Source organism: Accipiter gentilis, chromosome 17 (genome assembly GCF_929443795.1).
Source record: "Accipiter gentilis chromosome 17, bAccGen1.1, whole genome shotgun sequence".
Classification (NCBI taxonomy): Eukaryota; Metazoa; Chordata; class Aves; order Accipitriformes; family Accipitridae; genus Astur; species Astur gentilis.
Genome location: NC_064896.1, coordinates 7,879,423 through 7,900,261, shown reverse-complemented (window position 1 = coordinate 7,900,261; position 20,839 = coordinate 7,879,423). Strand labels below are relative to the sequence as shown.

Below are 20,839 nucleotides of genomic sequence, written 5' to 3'. Positions count from 1 at the left end.
ATGGGTGAAATGCTCATAGACAAATGTTGGGAGCTGGACAACACCATAGAGCAGCCCCAGCTGCCGAAGCAGGGCAGGCACGGGTGCTGGAGGGGTGACAGAAATATGGTGGGGAGCAATTGGGACCAGACACCAAGGGAGATGCATCATGCCAAACAAAGAAATGAAGGTACCAGGCTGGGAAGCATCAAACAGTCACAATTTAGTTGACTAAAGAGAAATACAAAGGTAGAGAAAAGTATCTGACTATCAAAATCCTTTGGGGAAACAAAAGATAAGCTGCTTATACTGAGGTCCTGGGACTCCATACAAGTATGATCCAAAATCACTGGAACATTATTAGAAAAGACAAATACTGTCCTCAGGACAAGACCCTGTAAGAAACATTCATTGCCCAGACAGAGATGAGAAACAAATGCTCTTAGTCATGTCGCTGGGTATCTCTAAATGTAAAACTGCATGACTTTCTTCACCAAACAGTCACAGAATCACAACAAAAGGGGATGCTTTTTAAAGGTTTCATCAGGTTTTGTTTTGGGTTATTTTTTTTAAATTGGTTGATTTTAAAAGTAATGCAAACACAGAAGGTCAGGTTGTAGAAGATAACCCAGAGAATCAGAAGTTAGGTCAGTGTAAATTAATGGAAGGATAAACCAAAAGTAGGTCTGTAGTTAGGGTGTCTGATTTTAAAGGACTAATTTTAAGAAAATAAAGAAATGGAGTAATATATAGAGCTGCGCTCAGCACTCACAATGCGGATCATCAGGAAAAAAAGAAAATACCTTCAGTTCAAAAGATGCCATAAACATCATGAATGTGTATCATCAGTGAGGAAATAATCTGGGAGGAAAGGACCCCAAATCTAAGTGGATAAATGTTCACTTTGAGAATGATGCTGAGAACAAGCAGATCATTTACTGGACATGAAAAGGACCTGCTCAGCATGTAGTTGTATACCTCAGAGGATGGTGAGTACAGGGACAAAGTGAACTTTTTAACTCATTCTGTCTTTTGACACAGTGCAAAGGAAAAGACAGGACTGCATTTTCAGCTACAGAAGTAACAAGCGCATGGGAACGGAGTGAGAGGATACTGTGCAGAAAGGTAAGGATTGAGAAAAAGGACAAAAAGGTTGTCCTTGCCTGCAAATGATGAGAAAGCTTTGAGAGATATTTCACCTCACCTACCTTGGGAGGTTGGTGGGGAGGAAGAGAAGCACATCTGCCCATGCCTGGGTTTGTGCTGTTGGCCATCCCAAGGCAGTCCGGACAGATGCCTTCACAGTCAGTGAGAGTCTGCTCACCTCATCTCATCAAGTCAAAGTCAAGGCTCCTACTTTAGGATGCTGTAACTTGCACTGATTGCACTGGTACCTTCTCCTCAACTGCAGAGCTTGCCTACACAACCAGCTCAGGTGTTGATGCCTCTATGACATCCACCTGTGTTCAGTAAAACAAATCCCACCCTTCAGTGCCAGTTGCAGCCATACTGAACAACAGGACAAGGCTCGAGGGATAAAAGAAACAGGACAGAAACAAAAATATACACTGTTGTCTAAGAAGTGGAAATCAAATAACTGAATGTACTCAAACCAGCGACATGAGGGTGCACAAGAAGCCAAAAGTAACTTAAGAAAGAAGGCGCACATGAAACCCTGGGTCTGCTGCAGCAAACTGGAACAAAACTCATTGACGCACTGCTCAGAGGGACTGGAAACATGGTGCTAACATTTAGAAAAGAAGGTGAAAAATTATTTTGGCAACAAAATGCTCACATCTGACCTCAGCAGTACTGCAAGGCTTGTAAGAGGTTCTGAAGGAAAGGGTAGGGAAAATATTGCAATTACATATGGCACATACTGTGGTAGGCGTTCATCAAAGGAGACTAACCCAATAGCTTCCTTATCATGGGAAAATAAAATCTAATAAAATGTATCAGGCAAAGGAAGAGAGGTCAATCTCATTTACCTGGAATTCAGCAAGGCGTTTGATATGGAGAACCACTAGCTGAGACAGAGAACGTGAGGATTACGAGAAGCCTTGTTATATGTACAAACATCTGATTTGAGGGAAAAATCAGTCAGCAGAGCACTAAGCCACAACATGAGGCTGGAAAGCAATTGCTAATAAATTTTCTTGAGGATCATTCTTGAGCCCAGTGTCACTTAATATTTTTATTAATAACTTTGGCACAAATTTTAGAGGTTCATCAATGAAATCTGCTCATGTCTTCCCACATCAGGCCAGATAAAGTAGCATTTGAAATTATGCAGGAAAAATATATATAGAACAGAGTAACAGAACAGAGGTAAATCCAGCAGCAAAACACAGATGTGCACTTGAAACATTGTCCCATGAGCTGGGAACTTGCAGTTGAAAATAATGGATGAGAAGAACAGAGTATGCAATCAGGATGGGTTGATCATCACCTGCTACAAGGATACAGTGATGAGAAGAGGCATCCAGAGACATTTCTTGTGAACATGGTGGTGCCAGTGCTGTGGCACCAGGTCCCCAGAGCTCTTCCCCAGAGTGCTGGGTGGCACTCTGGTCACCTCATGAAGTTTAATTCAAACCAACACTAGATGAGGAGAGCACAGAGCCTTTCTCACCAGAGCAGCCAAAAGGTGAGCTCCCCTGAAGGATACAACTGCTCTCTAACTACTTCCAGAAGAAGAAGAACTGAGTTAAACTAAAAGACAATGTTAAGACAAGGAGACATGGATACCAAGCTGCCCAAGAACAAATCTGGGCTAGAAACTACAACATAGTTTCTAAAAATTCAGCAAAAAACCTTGCAGCAGGCTCCAGCAGAAAAGCAAAATCCCCAAATCCAGAGTTAGTTAAAGCAACACTGTATGCTGTGGTGCCTGTAATAACAGGACCCGAGGCTCAATGGTCCAGAAGGTCCCTCCAGTCCTATGTTTTCAGATGGCTTCAGATCAGACCTACCTGTTCACAACATTTCACAGTCCATCCCTGTTCCTATTAACAGCAATTAACTTCCCATTTTCTTGCAACTCTACTGTTTCCTGATGTACAACTTGATCTATTTCCTCTTATTTCCATGATTATGCCTTACTTAGCAAGAGAAAATGCTAGGATACAGCTGACCTAAGGCCTGCTGCAGACCTTCCTTCTTTTGCCCCAAGCACAAACACGAATTCTCCACAGCATCCACACTGGTGCTCCTGTAAAGCGAGTTTGTTCTGGGAATTGAGACCAGCTCCCAGTCCTAACCAGTGACAGTTTTTTCTAAGAGCCAGCCCCATTCAGGTACACAAGCACCTGTACTGTAGAGGAAACAAGGCAGGACACACAGAGCTGAAGGTGAGAACAGGGCAGCCTTGACACTTGGTGTGGTTTAAGCTGATGTTCAACTGCATCCTCATTCTTCCATGACCAGCCCTAACCTCTCAAAATCGCCGGTACTGTTTTTTTGCCCTCACCAAAAGCCACTGTAATGCGTAGATAACAATGTTTATCATCTTCTTTAAGGTGCTTGAGAAAGGTGTTAGATGACCAGATGCCCAACAATCCCTGAGATATCAGTATAGACTACAAGACTAGGTGTTATCACTTCTCTTGACTGTTGTTAATCTTTCTTTAATCCCTGCAAACACCCTAAAGAAGAGTTCAGGATGGGCAAGTCTCAGCATCGTGTCATATCTGGTGCTCTGCCTGAGATCCCTGAATTCTGACTTTGCTTTTTATACTTTTCCACCCTGTAAGGCAACCCAGCTCTCAGCACAGACACCACTGACATCTCATGGTGGCTTGAAACCATGTGTGTGAGCTACAGGACCCTCTTCATCCAAGCCTGCTACCATGCCCAGATCCTGGGTCCTCTTCCTCCCATTCTGGTTTTGCTCTCTCTCATGACAACAGGGTACTTCCACACTGAAACATGGGGATTTCTTCTAATTGAGGGTTCCCTAGAGGGGTAACCTCTAGTCTCAGTACCTAGACATGTTTTTTTGACAAAATATGAATTGGAATTGACAAATTTTACCAATTTGGACTACTTACTGGACTGGACACAGGTGGACGGGCCACCTTTACTTAACTCGGAAAAGAAACACATATACTTTTATGTGTTTGTTAAATAGACATGCTGCTCCTTTACTTGCCACAGCAGCCAACCCACTTCCTACAGCTCCTCTTCCTACAGCACAGCATGGGTCCCTGCTCCTGGCATGGCTGGCTCCAGCATGGCTCTGCACAGCCCCAGCCTGCAGGCAGCTGAACAGCCATGGAGGAAGCAGGGGACAGTCACTCCAAGATCCTCACGCTCTTTAGACTCTTGCTAATCCCTTCGCCAGAGTACTGGTGCTTTGCAAGATGCAATGAAGCACTGTGGCATTATGCTGCTGCCCCTAAGCTTCATGCTTAGCAACTTTTTCTTAAACAGTTCTTCCTAAGTGCTTATTCTTTTACATTAGAAATTCTTGCTTTTCTCATCAGAGCCATAATTATCCAAAGGATTAACTTTGGAAAGACCTCAAACAGTACATCAGCTATTTGCTGACTCGGGGGGCAGAAAGATAGTGGACGAAATAAGACAGGAGAGCAGATCAGCACAAGACACTTGTCAACTACCTAAAGAGGGTGCAGATAGCTTTTATCCTCTCCACAACTGGCATTCCTACAGCAGTAGTTCCCCCAGAGGCTCACAGCAAGCATGGGGAGGCAGCTATCACCCCAGGGGTTTCTGCCACTACACAGCACTGTGGGGAAAACTACCGGTCTTCTTGTTTTCCACCACTTTCATTTAAGAGCAACTTTGCAGCCTGACAATTTGCATTGTGGCATGAACTATCTTGCCAGGGGTGTGTTGCTTCAACGCAGAGGAGCATTAGCCATGCCAAGAAAAACAAAGCCACCTATGCCTCAGATCGCTGCAGTGTACATCATCCCTGAACAGGCTATGCTTTCACCAAGGGCTGGATGTGCTCTCTGCTGGCAGCAGATTCACGGCCAGTGTGTAAACCACTCTGCTAGGTTTTAATTCCATTTCTAATTACAGTTTACCTGCTGCACATTATCACTTTTCTACTTCTCATGCAGTCTTTCACCTTAATTCCTAACTGGATGAAGTCACTATAATCTGATTGCAGGAAGTGGGAAGGACTGGGGGACAAGGAGAGGAGGGAAGACAAGGAGACAGCACGGATGAGCGGAAACCTACAGGCAGAGATGGAAATCAGACCGACAGGCAGAAAATACGGCAACTTGAATCCTGCGCAAAAAGAGCCCTGCGGGCATGTGCATGACACTGGGTGTGATGCAATGAACCCTGCAGAGAGGGCTCTGAAACACACGCCTGCCTCCCGAGATAAAGATAAAATCTGGGTTAAGAGCACCTGGGGACCCTACAATGCCGCCCCCGCCCCAGCTCCTACCTGGTAGATACCTGTCGTGGTCGTACTCGTGTGAGCGCTGCATGTGGCTGTTCTGAGTGAAAGGCTGGTTCCCAAAGAGGTTGTCACTGCGAAGATTGTGGCAGAGCTTCTCCAGGAAGCGGAGGACGTAGGTGATACTGTTTACTGCTGGCAGGTTCAGAGTGTGCTGTTCCCGATCAAACACAGCTGGAGACAGAAACAAACAGAGCCCAACACGTAAACCCCCAGCAAAGGCAGGAGCCTACGCCCAGGGCTGCACAGCCAGCTTCTGTATCTCAGCATCACTGGTCTAGACTAGAGCAAACAAAAGCCACTGCCTTCCGCTGGCTGAGCGCTGGCGAGCTTGCTTCCCTGGGACAGGCTAAAACCAGTCTGCTGCACCCAGCATCAGGTATGGGGCTGCAGCGCCTGAGAAGCTGCGTTTGAGGGAATGGAAAGGCATTCAAGGAGGGGCCTGCACTCCCAGCATCCGGATAAACACGGACTTAAAAGCAAAATTAAAAACCGGGGTGTTTCTTTTCTTTCCGTCAGGAGTTCAGAAAATCCCACCCGATCTGCCTCCTCCTGGGGGCTCAAGCAGTGCTGGGGGATGATAGGTGAAGCATAACGCTGCCCAGGCTGATACCAGGGCTGCATGCTGCCTTCTCCAGCAGCTGTGCCTGGAGGCCACGCTAACTGCTCTGCTCTGAATCAGCTGCTAGCTGTTGCTTCACTGACACAGATGTTTGGCAAGAAAGAGAAGACAGAAATCTTCTGTCTGCCCCTGGCCCATGACTGCACCAAGCTTCAGGAGAGACATCTTCCAACGAGCGAAATCTTGCAATGACATCTCTGAAGGCAAAGTGCTGTAGGCCAGTTCTCACCTGAGATGACCTCTCCCCCGTGGCCTTGTTTTAAGAAGGAGAAGACTGTTTTCTGATGATAAGCACAATCAATGCAGGCCTGTACTGCTTGCTGCAGGACAACAGAAGCTCGAGCTGGTCCAAAATGGTCCGGCAGCTGCTGAACCTTCTTCTTGTCTAGGTGGGGCCCAGTGCTGCCATTCTTGTTCAAGTAAATGCAAACTGCCAAGATGAGAAACGTGTTTGCCATTAACCCACTCAAGAAAGCAAGAAACAGATGCCTAAAAGCCAACCTGAGAGATGTTGAGATTTTAAGACTGTCAAGTCACTCACAAAGGGGAATCCACCATGACTGCCTGTCTGCATCCGAACAGCAGAGCCACTTATAGAGGGGAATCACCTCCAAAACCTTCCTGCCTCACACTCACCTTCCAAGCTGCTGCTGTTTCTCCTATGCTTTCCCCAGCACTCAGGCTCCCAAAGGCAGGCTGCAAAGTGGTTCCCATGCCTGCCAGGTAAGGTGGCCATGATGTTCAAAGGAGATGAAGGCACACAGCCTCCACTTTTTAGGGAAACTGGGTTCTTTAGGTTCCTCTGAAAACAGGCCAATTATGTTCTGGGGAAACAGAGTTCTCCAACCATATCCAGTGCTTGACTGAACATATAAAAAGCAGTTTTGCATTAGACTTTCCTGCCCAGATTCATCTTCAGCTACATCTCACAGCTGTAGCAGAGCATATAGTCTGCACTGCTGCTCCTACTACTTCCCTTGCTCCCTCTTATCCCTGTTTGCCTTGATATCCTGGCTGAAGCTGAACAGATCATTGCCACTGTCATTCAGCAGTTGTTCTGCGTCTTGCTGTAGCTTCAGCAGCTGTGTCTGGCATGGTTTGGGAGAGCTCGCACTTTGGACTCATGAGAGGTGCTGCACACTGTACTGCCTCTGGGCATGATGGGCCATGAGAAATGCCCTTCGAGAGCTGTGGAGTCACTAGCATGCACGTGGTAACTCAGGGAAAGGGGTCCCTGCACTGAACAGATGGACTCGCAATCTTCCTATGACTTCATTATTCCAAAATGGACAGAGAGATAAATGAACAGCTGTCCTGAACTCGTGTGCCTCTCTTTTCCTCCCGACACACTCTCTGTTAGGGCCAGCCTTTCTGGAATTGTAACGTTTGCTGGTTTACAGGTTTAGGAAGAAATGGGAGTATCTTGGTGTGTCACTTTCTAACTGATGCACCTCCTAACTGTGCAATCTTGTCAAGAATGTGGTTTGAGACCCTTACCTGTGGGAGCCTGCATGGCAGAGCTGGGGATTGTAGCAGCATCCTGGGGCACAGTGCTTGTGTCTGGTTCTGGGGTACTGGTTGTTGGAGAGGTGGGTGCTGGGTTCAGCAATGTCCTAGGTTTCCTCTGCAGAAAAAGAGGAGATATTTCTCCTTTTATCCCTGCTCTCCTTTATGACCCATGATCACTACACTCTCTCCTCTGCATCCAACAGACAAGGCACTGTGGAACATGACACACTTCTGATGGTGATGATGGGGAGTCTCAAGAACCTAGTAATCAATATGTGTGTATTTTATAAACCACAATCCTGAAAAAATAACAAGCCTGAGATCTGCCACCTCTGCTTGGCTTAGACTAGCTACACACGATGGACGAAAGAGCTTATTCCACCGTTTGGCCATCCTGTCATGATCACAGCATCTGCCATGCTACTTCACAGCTAATGAATGAAGCTTTGCAGCTCCAAAGACACAGTTTCTTGATGGAAATGATCTTTAGGACACAGACATTCTCTACAGCTCTGGGGCTGGACTCTGAGGGATATTCCCAGCCCACAAACCCCTTTTGTCTCCTACTTGCTGCAGTCATACAGCCAGAGGTTGAGACAAACGTGCACAATACACGCATGCACCATCCCATGGCAGAACTTGCAGCACCTGCTTTTCACCCGCCTGCATCAGCATCAGCTTTTACCTTACTGCCAGGCTTGGGGCCTCTCTTTCTGGGGAATTTCAAAGGCTCCACTGACTTGGAGGGTGTAGGCATGGGGTGATGGATTAGCGCTTTGGTCGTTCGACCACGCTTCTTCCCTGTTTTGCGACGCCTTTGCCCTTGTTGATGCCCCAAAACAGTCTTTGTGCTACTGTGCATGCTAGGTTTCTCCGAGTTTACTTCGGAGGCAGGTAAAGGGCTCTTTGGAATCACAACTGAAATAAAAAGAGAAAAAGCAAATATAATTAAATCAGGCGAGAATCAAAACAAGACCAGCCTCCATCTTCATACAGTGTCACATGGAAAAAACTGAAGTATTCAGAGCCCCCTGAATGGAGGCTACTGCTCTCCATGCCAGAATAAAAACCAAACGCACTGATCCTTGGTTCAGCAGTGGAGCTGTGGGACACTGTGGCTTAGCCTGGATGGGCTGAACTCCAGAAGGATCACACTTTCAGCCATACCTTCCTTCCTGAAAATAAATGGCACCTACACCTCTTCCTTCTGCGAGTGGTGACCTGCCAGCAATCATGTAAAATGCACTCAAAAGCATTCCTAGGGGAAGGATCAGTCAAGACCTGCCTGATTGTCATAGAGCCAGTGCTGTGCTGGAAATCCCCTCTTTCAAGGCAGAAGTCAAATTTGCTCTGTCCCTAAATTACCAGTAAACTGCAGTGGAAGGTACCAGCTCCATCCTCAATGCCTGTAAGGACTATTGCTCCTGGCCCCGAGTAAAAGCTCATCTCAGTTGAATCAGCTGACCTGCTCCTATCACATACTGCCAGAGGTAAGCAAAGTGCCAGCACACAGTCCATTCCTTCTTATCTTCTCATGCTTTCCATAACAGCAGCAGGTTTCTGGTGTTATTTGCCCACGAATCCCCTGAACTTGGTCATTCATCTTTCTCAAGTCCTGCTAAAGGCTAAAGATGAGCTGGCCCAGCTCAGCAGACCAGTATTTCTTTTAGATTTAAACTTCTGCTAAAAAGAAACAAAACAAAACCCTTCTAGATTTTGAAAAATGCACAGTGACCTTTAGGATGTCTTGTTTCTCAGACCTGGAAACGTCACTCTGTATTCAACATGGGGGCTCTGAATTCGAAAAAAAACCCACTTTTGAAGTGAGGGGCTTTATAGCTAAGGAGAAAATCTTGGCCAAGGAAACAGAATGCAATAAAAGATTGATACCAGGATGGCACGCAGCCCTAACAGTGGCAAAACTGTGGGTATATAAAGAGATTTTTAAGGTTTTTCTAACGAGCATTTTATGAGCAGTTACTGTGAGCAAGGACTCATTCCCTTGGCACAAAGACACCGTTTCCTGCTGACAGCTCAGAAGCAGTGAACTGAGCTGGGTCCAAGTTTCTAGGGGTCTGGAGAAGATCAGTGGGCTGCGAGGTGACAGCAGCAAGCCCAGAGTCAGGAGATACTCCAGGGATGGGGCAGTGAGCCGATGGCTGTTAACTACTTCACTGCTAACCAAAGCACAGACCAAGCAAATGGCATAGAATCACAAAATTGTTTAGGTTGGAAAAGACCTTTAAGATCATCAAGTCCAACCATAAACTAGCATTGCCAAGTCCACCACTAAACCATGTCCCTAAGCACCACATCTACACATCTTTGAAATACCTCCAGGGATGGTGACTCAACCACTTCCCTGGGCAGCCTGCTCCAGTGCTTGACAGCCCTTTCAGTGAAGGAGTTTTTCCTAATACCCAATGTAAACTTCCTCTGGTGCAACTTGAGTCCATTTCCTCTTGTCCTATTGCTTGTTACTTTGGAAAAGAGACCAACACCCACCTCACTACAGCCTCCTTTCAGGTAGTTGTAGAGAGCGATAAAGTCTCCCCTCAGCCTCCTTTTCTCCAGGCTAAACAACCCCAGTTCCCTCAGCTGCTCCTCATAAGACTTGTGCTCTAGACCCTTCACCAGCTTCATTGACCATCTTTGGACACACTCCAGCACCTCAATGTCTTTGTTGTAGTGAGGAGGCCAAAACTGAACACAGTATTCAAGGTGCAGCCTCACCAGTGCCGAGTACAGGGGGAGGATCACTTCCCTAGTCCTGCTGGCCACACAACTTCTGATACAAGCCAGGATGCTATCGGTCTTCTTGGCCACCTGGGCACACTGCTGGCTCATATTCAGCCAGCTGTTGACCAACACCCCCAGGTCCTTTCCTGCTGGGCAGCTTTCCAGCCACTGTCCCCAAGCCTGTAGTGTTGCATGGGGTTGTTGTGACCCAAGTGCAGGATCGGGCACTGAGCCTTGTTGAACCTCATACAATTGGCCTTGGCCCATTGATCCAGCCTCTCCAGATTCCTCTGTAGAGCCTTCCTACCCTCAAGCAGATCAACACTCCTGCCCAGCTTGGTGTCATCTGCAAACTTACTGAGGGTGCACTCGATCCCCTTGTCCAGATCATTGATAAAGATACTAAACGGAACTGACCCCAATACTGAGCCTTGGGGAACACCACTTGTGACTGGCCACCAACTGGACTGAACTCTATTCTCCACCACTCTTTGGCCCTGGCCATCCAGCCAGTTTTTTACCAAAGTGAAGAGTACGCCTGTCCAAGCCATGAGCAGCCAGTTTCTCCAGGAGAATGCTGTGAGAAAGTGTCAAAGACTACTAAAGTTTAGGTAGACAACATCCACAGCCTCCCCCTCATCCACTAAGCGGGTCACATCAGGTCGGTCAAGCAGGACCTACCTTTCACAAACCCATGCTGACTGGGTCTGATCACCAGGTTGTCCTGTACGTGCCATGCGATGGCACTCAGGATGATCTTCTCCATAACCTTCCCCGGCACCGAGGTCAGACTGACAGGCCTGCAGCTCCCTGGATCCTCCTTCCAGCCCTTCTTGCAGATGGGTGTCACATTTGCTAACTTCCAGTCAACTGGGACCTCCCTGGTTAGTCAGGACTGCTGATAAATGACGGAGAGTGGATCGGTGAGCTCTTCTTCCAGCTCCCTCAATACCCTTGGGTGGATCCCATCCGGCCCCAGAGACCTGTGTGTGTGTCTAAGCGGTGTAGCAGGTCACTAACCAATTCCCCTTGGATTATGGGGGCTTCATTCTGCTCCCCGTCCCTGTTTTCCAGGTCAGGGGGCTGGGTACCCTGAGAACAACTGGTCAACCCATGGCGACCAGGCCTCATCACCTGGCATGGCTGGTATGAGATGATGTGTATAAGGTCCCATCAGTGGCAGCTCATTTTGGTCTTAAGTGAACAAGCCACTGGAGGTGAAGGATCCATTCACCAGCTTTAACTCTGGGCTACCCTGTGCTCTCCACAGGGAGACTGGGCATGAATGAACCTGGCTGTCAGGTCTGAGAAAATCTGAGCAAATAGTTCATTCAAGCAGCTTGAAACCAGGACTGGTGTTATCTCACAGCAGGACTAGACGACTTCACATGGGCAGATGCACCAGCCAGGCACTCCTCCAGGCCTAAGCAGCCACCAGGACTCCCAGCCTCCAGCCATGCGGGCATCTCTGTCTCATGGCAGTGCCAAAGACGGCCATGTAGGGGGCAGGAGGGCAGACAGAGCTGACCCCCAGCTGCCAGCTCAGTGTCACAGCGAGGCTGCCTAGCCAGGGCACATTTAGGATGCAGAGGTCAGCAAGTACCACAGAGATGGGCCAGGAACACCAGGCAGTACTCCTCCTGCTGCCGGCAACCACTGCTGCCACTGGCAAATCTTGCGTACGCTTCCACTCGCTGCTGTGAGATGATGAACTCTGTCTCTGCCCTATTGCACTGAGCTCCTGGGTGCTGCTGCGAGTAAACTGCACAAAAAGGGAAGTGCAGAATGTCCTGCAGTTGTCTTCAGGTGGTTTACACCCACCCTAACCTCACTTTGCACTGGTGCAAATAACACAGTGCATGGTGTATCCAGGAACTGGCCCCATTCTGTTTGTCATGTAGGCAGGGTAAGATTTCTGGTGCCCTCAATTTTTTTGTTTAGTTTTAATTTTATTTCCTTGCTTTTGTGCATTAGCATTCTGTTTCAGATGCTGTGGAGAAGTACACTGTCATTCAGGCATCTATCTAACTTCCCAAGTAATGTCTTTTGTGTCAGGCAGATACAGAGAATCGTGGTAGAAGTAGAGTTTTACTAGTCCTTGTTTGAGATGTTAATATTAACAGCAAGGCTACTTTGCTGGCAAGAAAAGGAATATGATAGCTCAAATGTTTCTTACAGTTGATGGTTTTTGAGGACAGTGTCACCTGCTACAGGTGACATCTGGAAGCGAGCAGTGCTAGCAGAGAGGAATGGCACAGATAGGACAGGCACTGATCACTGAATTGCTGTACCTCCCTGCCTTACGTGTGCACGGCTGATCTCAGTGGAGAAATATTTGTATTAAAGGAGTTACTAGAATCCCACAAGTTGATAGAACAAGGATAAACACAGGTAAAACGCTCTGTACTTCAAAGAAACTCATCAAAGGAATGTGTAAACCAATGTGGGGGGCATTCTGTTTGCAATCTGCACCAATGCTTAAGTGTCTAAACCAAGCTGTGCTCCAATAACGTTTCTCTAACCTGGAAGAGAAATGGAGGATTCTACAGACAAGCTGTGAACCCAACACACAATCTCAGTTTTACTAGTGAAAAACCCACAGAAATGGTGCATTTGAAGTTGGGATGCAGCAGGCAGAGCAGCTGAACTGCACTCTTGGCTCCCAGGCTGAAACCATGTCATAGAGAAATCCCAGTGCCAGGGAAAAAGAGACTGATGTCAGGTGAACTCCTAAGTGTGCAAGTTTCACTGTATAATTTTATAATAAAAAGTGGTTTCATCTTTTGGTGCAATAAATGCTAGGAAGATCTACTGTCCACTTCAGCCATAAAGATATTACAGGTAACACTAATTTGTCAAGCTTAAGGAATCAGTTTTGGTTTTAGAGCAGTGAAAGCTCGTAACTTGGTGCAGACAGACCACACAATAGGAAACCTCATTTCATTCAGCCAACCAGAGGAATTTCCACTGTGCCTGCAGCCCCTGGCAGCATGTCCCTGCCACAGCTCCCGCAGGGATGGAGGAGCTGCTACACCTCAGCAGACTGTTCAAAGAAACAGGCTAAGTTACATCCAAATGTGCAGCCAGCCCAGGGCATAAATACACAGAAAATTACATAGATTGTTACTTTGTGCCTAATAGTATTGCTGAATACATTGCTGAATATGCACTACTATTTCTTCCTGTAGCTGTTTCAATGAGACTGATACAATGCATAGATATTTTCCTGACCTAGAGTGATTTAATGAAACGAGGTCTTATAATCCCACGATCTAACACCATTCAGCAGACTTGCCTGGCTTTTTGTTCGATTTTAAGCAGGATCTGAGAAAACACCAGCCAGTCCTAATTCATTTCTCTTGCCCCGTCAGATGTACTGAGCTGCACGCAATCAGTGTGATGAGGAGACACCAACAACTCCAGAGCAGAGTTGTCCCACCAGCTGCACCTCCACAGGAACGGCACAGCCCCAAAAACACAGAGGTATGGCTGGCCACACTGCTGCCTTGTCACCAAGGCATTCATAACCACTTCCAGTTACTAGATGCTTCCTAAAGAAGCCTGAAGTTTTTGCCAGCTGCCTGTTAATTTTCCTTCAGGATTTCAGCCCCTGATGTTACAAGGACATGGTTAAGCAGCACGGGATTGCTGCAGCAAGGAGCAGTGCAGAGCACTCAGCCCTGCTTGCACCCACTGAGCTCCAGCAGTGGTAACAGCTGTGCCCAGCAGGCAGGCTCATCTCGCAGCTGCAAACCATTGCCCCCATATCCTTTGACTGCCAAAAGCTTCGATTTACTGCACCTTATTCAGCTGGTGATGGTGCCAGCCCAACAGTGAGCATCTGCCAGGGACATCCCCACCTTTTTCTTCCTTGTACCACTGTCTTCACCCTATGGTGAGCCACCAAGAGGAGCCAAATTTTCAGAAAACCAAGTGAGGCCCTCTTACTTAAAAGAATCAACAATTTGCTGTAGCTGAGAAAAGCAACATCTCTCTGCCCCACAGCTTTAGTGCTCCCATAAGCTCTGAGGAATCTAACACAACTCCAAAGCTGGCCTTGCTTTAGGCAAGGTGTTGGGCCATGCAACCTCCAGAGATCCCTTCCGACCTGAATTATTCTGTGATTCGAACTCTTGGTTAATCATTTCAGCTCATTAATGGACCAGAAAATGAAGTGAATGAAGGTTTTCTGCTGGCTGAACTGTCTTGTTTTGGGTCATACAGGCATCCAGCATGAGGATGGATATGGAGGAATGGGCCAGCTCCTTGTTGGGCTGTCTGGCATCAGATTAGTTGGGCTGCAGTAAGAAACATCACCCTAAGGAGGCAGGATCAAACATTGCTGAACTCAAAGCCAAAGAAAAGACAGGCACCACTGACTGGGCTATTAATCACTGAAGGGTTATTTTAAACAAGAGTTCTGAGCTTCCTGCAGAAACAGAGAGACTTGACAGAGAATTCAAGACTTTAGGGTCTATTTCCTAATGCCAAAATATCCCTTGCCAGTTGATACACGGCACCAGCAGCACCTGCAGCTACCCACCACACTGTGACTCAAACTATTATTTACAGAAGACTCTCTAAAGTTGCCATCCACACTTTGAGGGTTAGACAATACTAGAAAGCAGCATTTGTTGCTCATCAGCTTATCTCAGGCTTGTCACAGCTTGAAGATGACAAAATTATGTCCTTGGCATAAGAATAACAAAGCCAAAACATGCAGGAAAATAAGGAATAGAAGAGTTGAAGATGGAGAACAGTTTCCTACCTTTCTCTCCAATACACCAGCTATTTAACAGTCTGCATTTACTAACAGCTGCTGGACCACAAACCCCAAAATCTCCATTTTACCTGCTAAGGACTACTGTACTCTCAGATGCAGCTGTAGCTCACACCCCTTCTCTCTAGAGATATCAGTAATGAGCATTACAGTGACTGAAACACAGGGGGTGGTTTCTGGGAAGACTGAACACGCCATTCATACCCATTTTAAAGCATCTATGAAGAATGTCCTGTAGGCCACCTGTCCAGTGGTTCTTTGGTACTCCAGCTGCCCCTTGTCCCATCTTCAGCAGTTCATGGTCAGAAGCAAGACTCAAAGAGGTAGTTTAGAGACACATTTAAGTTAAGCACATTTGCCAGAGAACAGAAATCTTGTTGAGATCTGGCTAAATCCCTCCCTGGATGCAGCAGTTCAAACCTAGACATCTTGAAGGCTGGAGCTGGACACGAAACAGAGCTCAGTGCCCGTCTGAGAGTAAGATGTGAAAGCTTCAAACCTCTTTGATTCTTCCCAAAGCAGAGACCATCACCACTGGCCACCATGAGCATGACTGGGACATAAATGTGGGCTCTGGGAAGGCTCAAGACTTGGTATGACCTGAGCTCTCAGCAGGCTAGGCAGACAGAACACAGGAGAAAAGATCAGAGCATGGGTGGGAGACACGGGCTCCTTGCAAAGATGGGGATTAAGGACAATACTTCAAATCCTGGAATTTGAAAGTCAGAATGCAATTATTCTGATAATTCAGTATTTCCTGCAGGGATTCCTGCTCTCCAGCCTAAAATATCTGCTTGAGCTAAGGCTGAGACACCAGAGGATACATCTAATACAGTAATACAGCAAGAGGACCCAAGCACTGTATGATTCAGCATGTTCTAGATGTTCTCATGATCAGTTATCTTAACTTCCAGAGATGCATCTTCTTTTTACAAAAGATTTGTCTAGTTTCAGCTTTCAACTACTGAAACTTGCTGTTGCCTTTGCTGGAAGCCATGAGGTGTTTTATTCAGCAATCCCCTCCCACACCTCACTGGCCAGTGGTTACACAGCAGCATGCACAAAAATGCAAACCCACAGTCCCTAAAACTGTCTCATTCTGCCTATCCTGACGATCGTGTTGCATTTTAATGTCTCGTTTTGGGCTGGACATCCATAGGCACATGAGGAAGAGAGGTTACTTAAAACTAAAGCAATGCCTTATGCATTTGTTGAACCTGAGAAAGGCTCTGAATATTCACCATGAGCGTCTCATTTCTTAAAGGCTTAGAAATCTGCATGGTCTGCAGCAGCAATTTTCTTATTTTAATTGTTTGCATGTGCTTGGATGAGCTCTGTGCACTGCAGATGCCACTGTATATCCCACTGGCACAAGCTGTAGCATTTTTATGGTTGTTTTATTTACAAAAATAAGTCTCGAGAGTTACACTGATACCAGCAACTGCTATTTGCTTTCTGCACAAGTCTTACATTTATGGCTCTCAAGGCAGCATTCCTGTGTGCCCTAAACCATATTGGTAATTACACTCAGCACTTTCCGAAGGCACTGCAGCCAGGGATCTTAAAAACCTTCCCAGGCATTCACTGCACCTTGCAACACATCTCAGAGATGCTGGGCAGCCCACTGACAGCCAGAGGTTTAGTGACTTGCCTGAAGTGCCAGACCAATAACAGCGCTGCAAAACGTCCGAAGTGTCCTACCTCTAATTATAACCACATACAGATACGTGAAAAAGAACAACTGAAGACTGCAGTCCGTGCTATTGCAGCTGAAGACGAGAAAAACCCTATTCTGGACCTGCAGGGTCTGCTTACACGGATCAAAAAACAGAACTCACAACCCAAAGAGACCTCTCCATCACCAAGGCTGCCCTTCTGCACATCTCCGTCTGCCCCATTCACCCAGTCAATTTGCTAAATCCAAGTAGCTAATTTTACCCAAGCACAAAGTGCATCTGGCTATAACATTTTCCAAAACAAAACTGAGGCTGTATCCATTAACACGGCCCCAAAGAGGAATCTGACCCATCTGGGCAGTGCCAATAGAGCTTCTATAACAGAAACCCAGTCTTGTGAACCCAGAAGGGTCTGGACTGGTCAGTGACCATGTGGACGGACATGACACAGCCTACCTGCCTTTCCACAAAGTCTCTGAGAACCTCAACAAAGGCTTTTATAAAAACTAAAGAGCCATGGGGTAAGAGGAAAGGCTTCTATAAGGATAAATCAAGGGTTAGAAGAGGTAGGGGTAAACAGTCATTCTTGTGGAGGAGAGAGATCTATGTGGAGGACACAGGGATCTGCACTGCTCAGCGTATTCATGAGTGACCTGGGGAGGGGATAAGCTCAGTTTTCTAATGATCCACACTTCCCAGGGCAGACAGGATGATGGCAGCCCATGAGTAGTTCCAGACTGAAGCTAGGAGACTGAGTTTCAGGGCAAGAAAACAGCAGGTGACCATCACGCCGATAAATATAAAGCAATGAGTGTGGAGAAAAAGAATCCTACCTTCAGATGCAAAATGATGGGCTCTGAGCTGCCTGGTGCTCCTTCAGGAGGGAGAACTTGGCTGTAATGTTCACTGCACAAGAATATCAGCTCAAAGCACAGCAGTGGCCAGAAAGAGCCAGGGGAAAAGATTCCACTTTGGAAAAATGAGAGATCAGGACATTGGACGTCATGGTAGAAACCAACTGAAAAGAAAGCCTCATTACACTAGTTAAAAATCAAGCAAAAAGCCCCCAAACCTGCAGCCGATCCCTGGATTCTCGTTTTCACAGAGTTCCAGCCTTTCCGGGGATATCTTCAGCCAGGGCTAAGCTCTGCCTTGCCCCGCTGCATGCCGAGAGCCACTCCGAGTCTGCCCTTCACTGATCCTATTAAGAAAACTCTTTGATCAGATTGAGCATTTTTAAGAGTTCCTTCACACTGCTTTGGCTCTTCTGCTTAGCATACAATATAAAATATCTTTTAATGTTTTTAACTGGTTTCCAGCATCATTTCAGAAACAGTAACTCTTATTATTACTTAGCAGTTATTGACGCTTTTTAGAGTATAAACATACGTGCGCAGATATTCCCCAATGCAGGGGGAAAGTGCTCTGAGACCCACCACAACAAGTATTATGGATGTGCAGCACAATAGACTTATTCATCAAAATGCCCTGGGGGTCAGCACAGTCCCCATTCTGCTGATGGCAAAATAAACAGAGATAAGTGACCGGCTCATGATCAGAGACAAAGACAGTGACAGTGCTATGGAGAGCAAGGATGCCCAAATCGTTGTCCTCAGCAAAAGTCATTTTCAGTTTAGTGCTGAGCACACAGATTTACTTAGTCCCCAAACCCAGGTCTTAATTTCTCCCCCATACAGGAAAGAAATTAACTGCTTTCTATCCACTGGGTAGCATTAAAAAATGAATGGGTAAACTGAATTATGCATCTTTTTTATAAAATACTGCAAAGGCTAGCATTTGGGTAAGGGAAAATGGCACCATGCCTGCCACCACTGGAGCAGTCAAGCAAGCTTCTCCCCAAATAGCAGCTCACAAGCCCCTCATCTCTCAGCACCTTTGCTGTAGAACATCTGCACAACCAGCCATAAACATCTCACATTCCTGCTTCTTCAGCCCCTCTTTTCCCTGCCATCCTCTCTTCCAGCTCCCAGAAGGCAAAGCAAAGGAGCAGAAAGATCGTGCTGGGAATGGACCTGGCATAGGCATTTACACTGTAGAGAAAAATGGCGGCTTTGGATGGTGGGGCTGGTTCCAGGGATTTAGTGTGAAGATCTGGATTGCACAGGAAGCCCTCAAAAGAATTACAGCCCATACTGCAACAGCGCTATTATTTATTCTATGCAGAGTATCCTCATCACCCTTAGAGAAATACTTGCTTGTATGAGCCAGTGTCCAGCAATCTTTGCAGCCCATTTTTACAAAGATGGTGGCCTTGGCTTGCACTCTTTGTGCCAGCACCATTTTTTATTTCTTCAGTGACCAGGCAACTTAACTCTGGGTCCAGTTCTGCAAGGTCAGTTAGATACTCCTTTGCAGGTGCAGCCAAGAGAACGGGTGCTACCAGCTCCCCCAGCCTGTCTGAAGCGCAGCTACCAGGTCGGACAACAAGGAGCTGCAATGAACCTACAGGGGCATATGGTTCAAATGCAGAGGACAAGCAAATGCCAAATTTGTCTATAATCACCCTTTTCACATCCCAAACCACCAGTTTTCCTCCGGACCCCATTCCTCTACCTCTTATTCCAAACAAACTGGCTGCAATACAACCTATGTTCTTGCTTGTGATCCCCTTATTAGCCTCATCTTCTCCAGTCCACTGCAAAAATAAAGCTGTTGTAACAATGTGTTGTTTTAATCAGCTGTGAAGCAGCTATGGAATTAAAACAGAGAAATTCTGAACTACAAAAAGGAGATGAGAACTGAGCTGGGCAGCTCCAGCATGAGAAACACATCAGCAGAGTTGAAACTCAAACCCCTGACTGAAGAGATGCACTAGCAGGTGAAAGAACACATACAGCGGCAATCAGGGAGCGCCAAGAGAAATGGCAATGCCAATATTTATTGGCAAAGTCAGAACAAAATCAAGTAAAAATCTGAATTCAATACTCAAGGTTAATCTGATTACCCCAAAGCCAGGCTGATACTGTCTCCTGCATGACAGTGCCCATGGACACATGGTGAGTACTCCAGCAGCAACTGCAAGAGCCCACCTATGAGGCCCTGGAGTTGTTCAGTAGATGGTACATCAGCAGAACTTTTGGTCCTGACACAGACAGCAACAACATAAATAAACTTGTTTCCACACCTCAGGAAAACCATCATACTGCAGCTCTTCCAGGCTTAGTGCTTCAGGAGAGGCCATCAGCAGAGCGTGTACTCAAAGAGGGCTGCCAGAAGCACCAGGGATGACTGACACATGTCTGGTCCGCATAGCAGTCCTCAAGAAAATCCCAGAGCCATGGTCTTAGGAAGCAAGCAACCTGCAGACTGGGTAAGACTTCAGCTTGTGCAAGCATGCCCAAGCCAACCTGAACTACACCTGCAGCAGGACAGAGGTCAGTAGTTTCTTCACAGATTTACAGCCTGTGAGAAGTTTGCAACAGCATGGCTATACTGCTATTTATATCCAGCTAGCTCAAGGACATACATTCCATAAGAATATGTGGCATGAGTGGCCACCACAGTCTATCTACTGACTGATCATGTCTTCTGCCCCTGGGAGTTAATTACCAGTGGGTTTCCAAAACCCCATGTTGAGAATGGTTCTGTACTCTTGCCATATTCAGGCTATTCAGGACCGTTCCTGGGGTTTCTGCTTGTTCTGATCTTCTCTGAAGCTCTTTTTTAGCTTTGGCTTCCTGGTTAAATATTAGCAGAACACCTTCAACATATCAGTGCAGAAAGAATAAGGAGACGCTAGGTGGGTGCAGTTTATTCCAACTTTTGTTCTTTTTTTAAAGCTGTTCAGAAGCTATAAAAACACTGAAGATCAAGAGGAGAACCATGACAAGCCACAAAAGGTCTGATCTTTATAACAAGTGGGGCTGTATGTTCAGTACAAAGTTCCTAGATTCAATAAAAATGCACGCCGTGGCAACATATAACTGTTCGCCAAAGCCAGTGTCAGAGCTGGGCTCAACAGCATTTACTTCCCCTCTCCAAAAAATGGGGAGGAAACACGAAAATGAAGAAACTACCCAGTAGGTCACAAGAAGAGGATGTAATGTTCTTGTTCCCATACAATCACTGCGAAAAATCCC

The 20,839-nt window shown here is 46.5% G+C and overlaps 1 protein-coding gene across 23 annotated transcripts in view; it reads right to left on the bottom strand.

Annotated features, from left to right (window-relative positions):
• SCMH1 (Scm polycomb group protein homolog 1) overlaps positions 1 to 20,839 on the bottom strand; it is a 90,183-nt gene that overhangs the window by 26,310 nt on the left and 43,034 nt on the right. For 22 of the 23 annotated variants that reach the window (XR_007508456.1, XR_007508457.1, XM_049819770.1 and 19 more), the window contains 4 exons: positions 8,230 to 8,462; positions 7,533 to 7,659; positions 6,265 to 6,465; positions 5,402 to 5,587 (listed from right to left, as the gene is read on the bottom strand). Coding sequence is in view for 21 of the 23 variants with exons in the window: in XM_049819770.1 (XP_049675727.1) it covers positions 5,402 to 5,587; positions 6,265 to 6,465; positions 7,533 to 7,659; positions 8,230 to 8,462 (747 nt within the window). In the remaining 2 variants the exon portion in view is untranslated. The remainder of the gene's footprint in view (positions 1 to 5,401; positions 5,588 to 6,264; positions 6,466 to 7,532; positions 7,660 to 8,229; positions 8,463 to 20,839) is intronic. The other variant, XM_049819782.1, reaches the window with a different exon arrangement.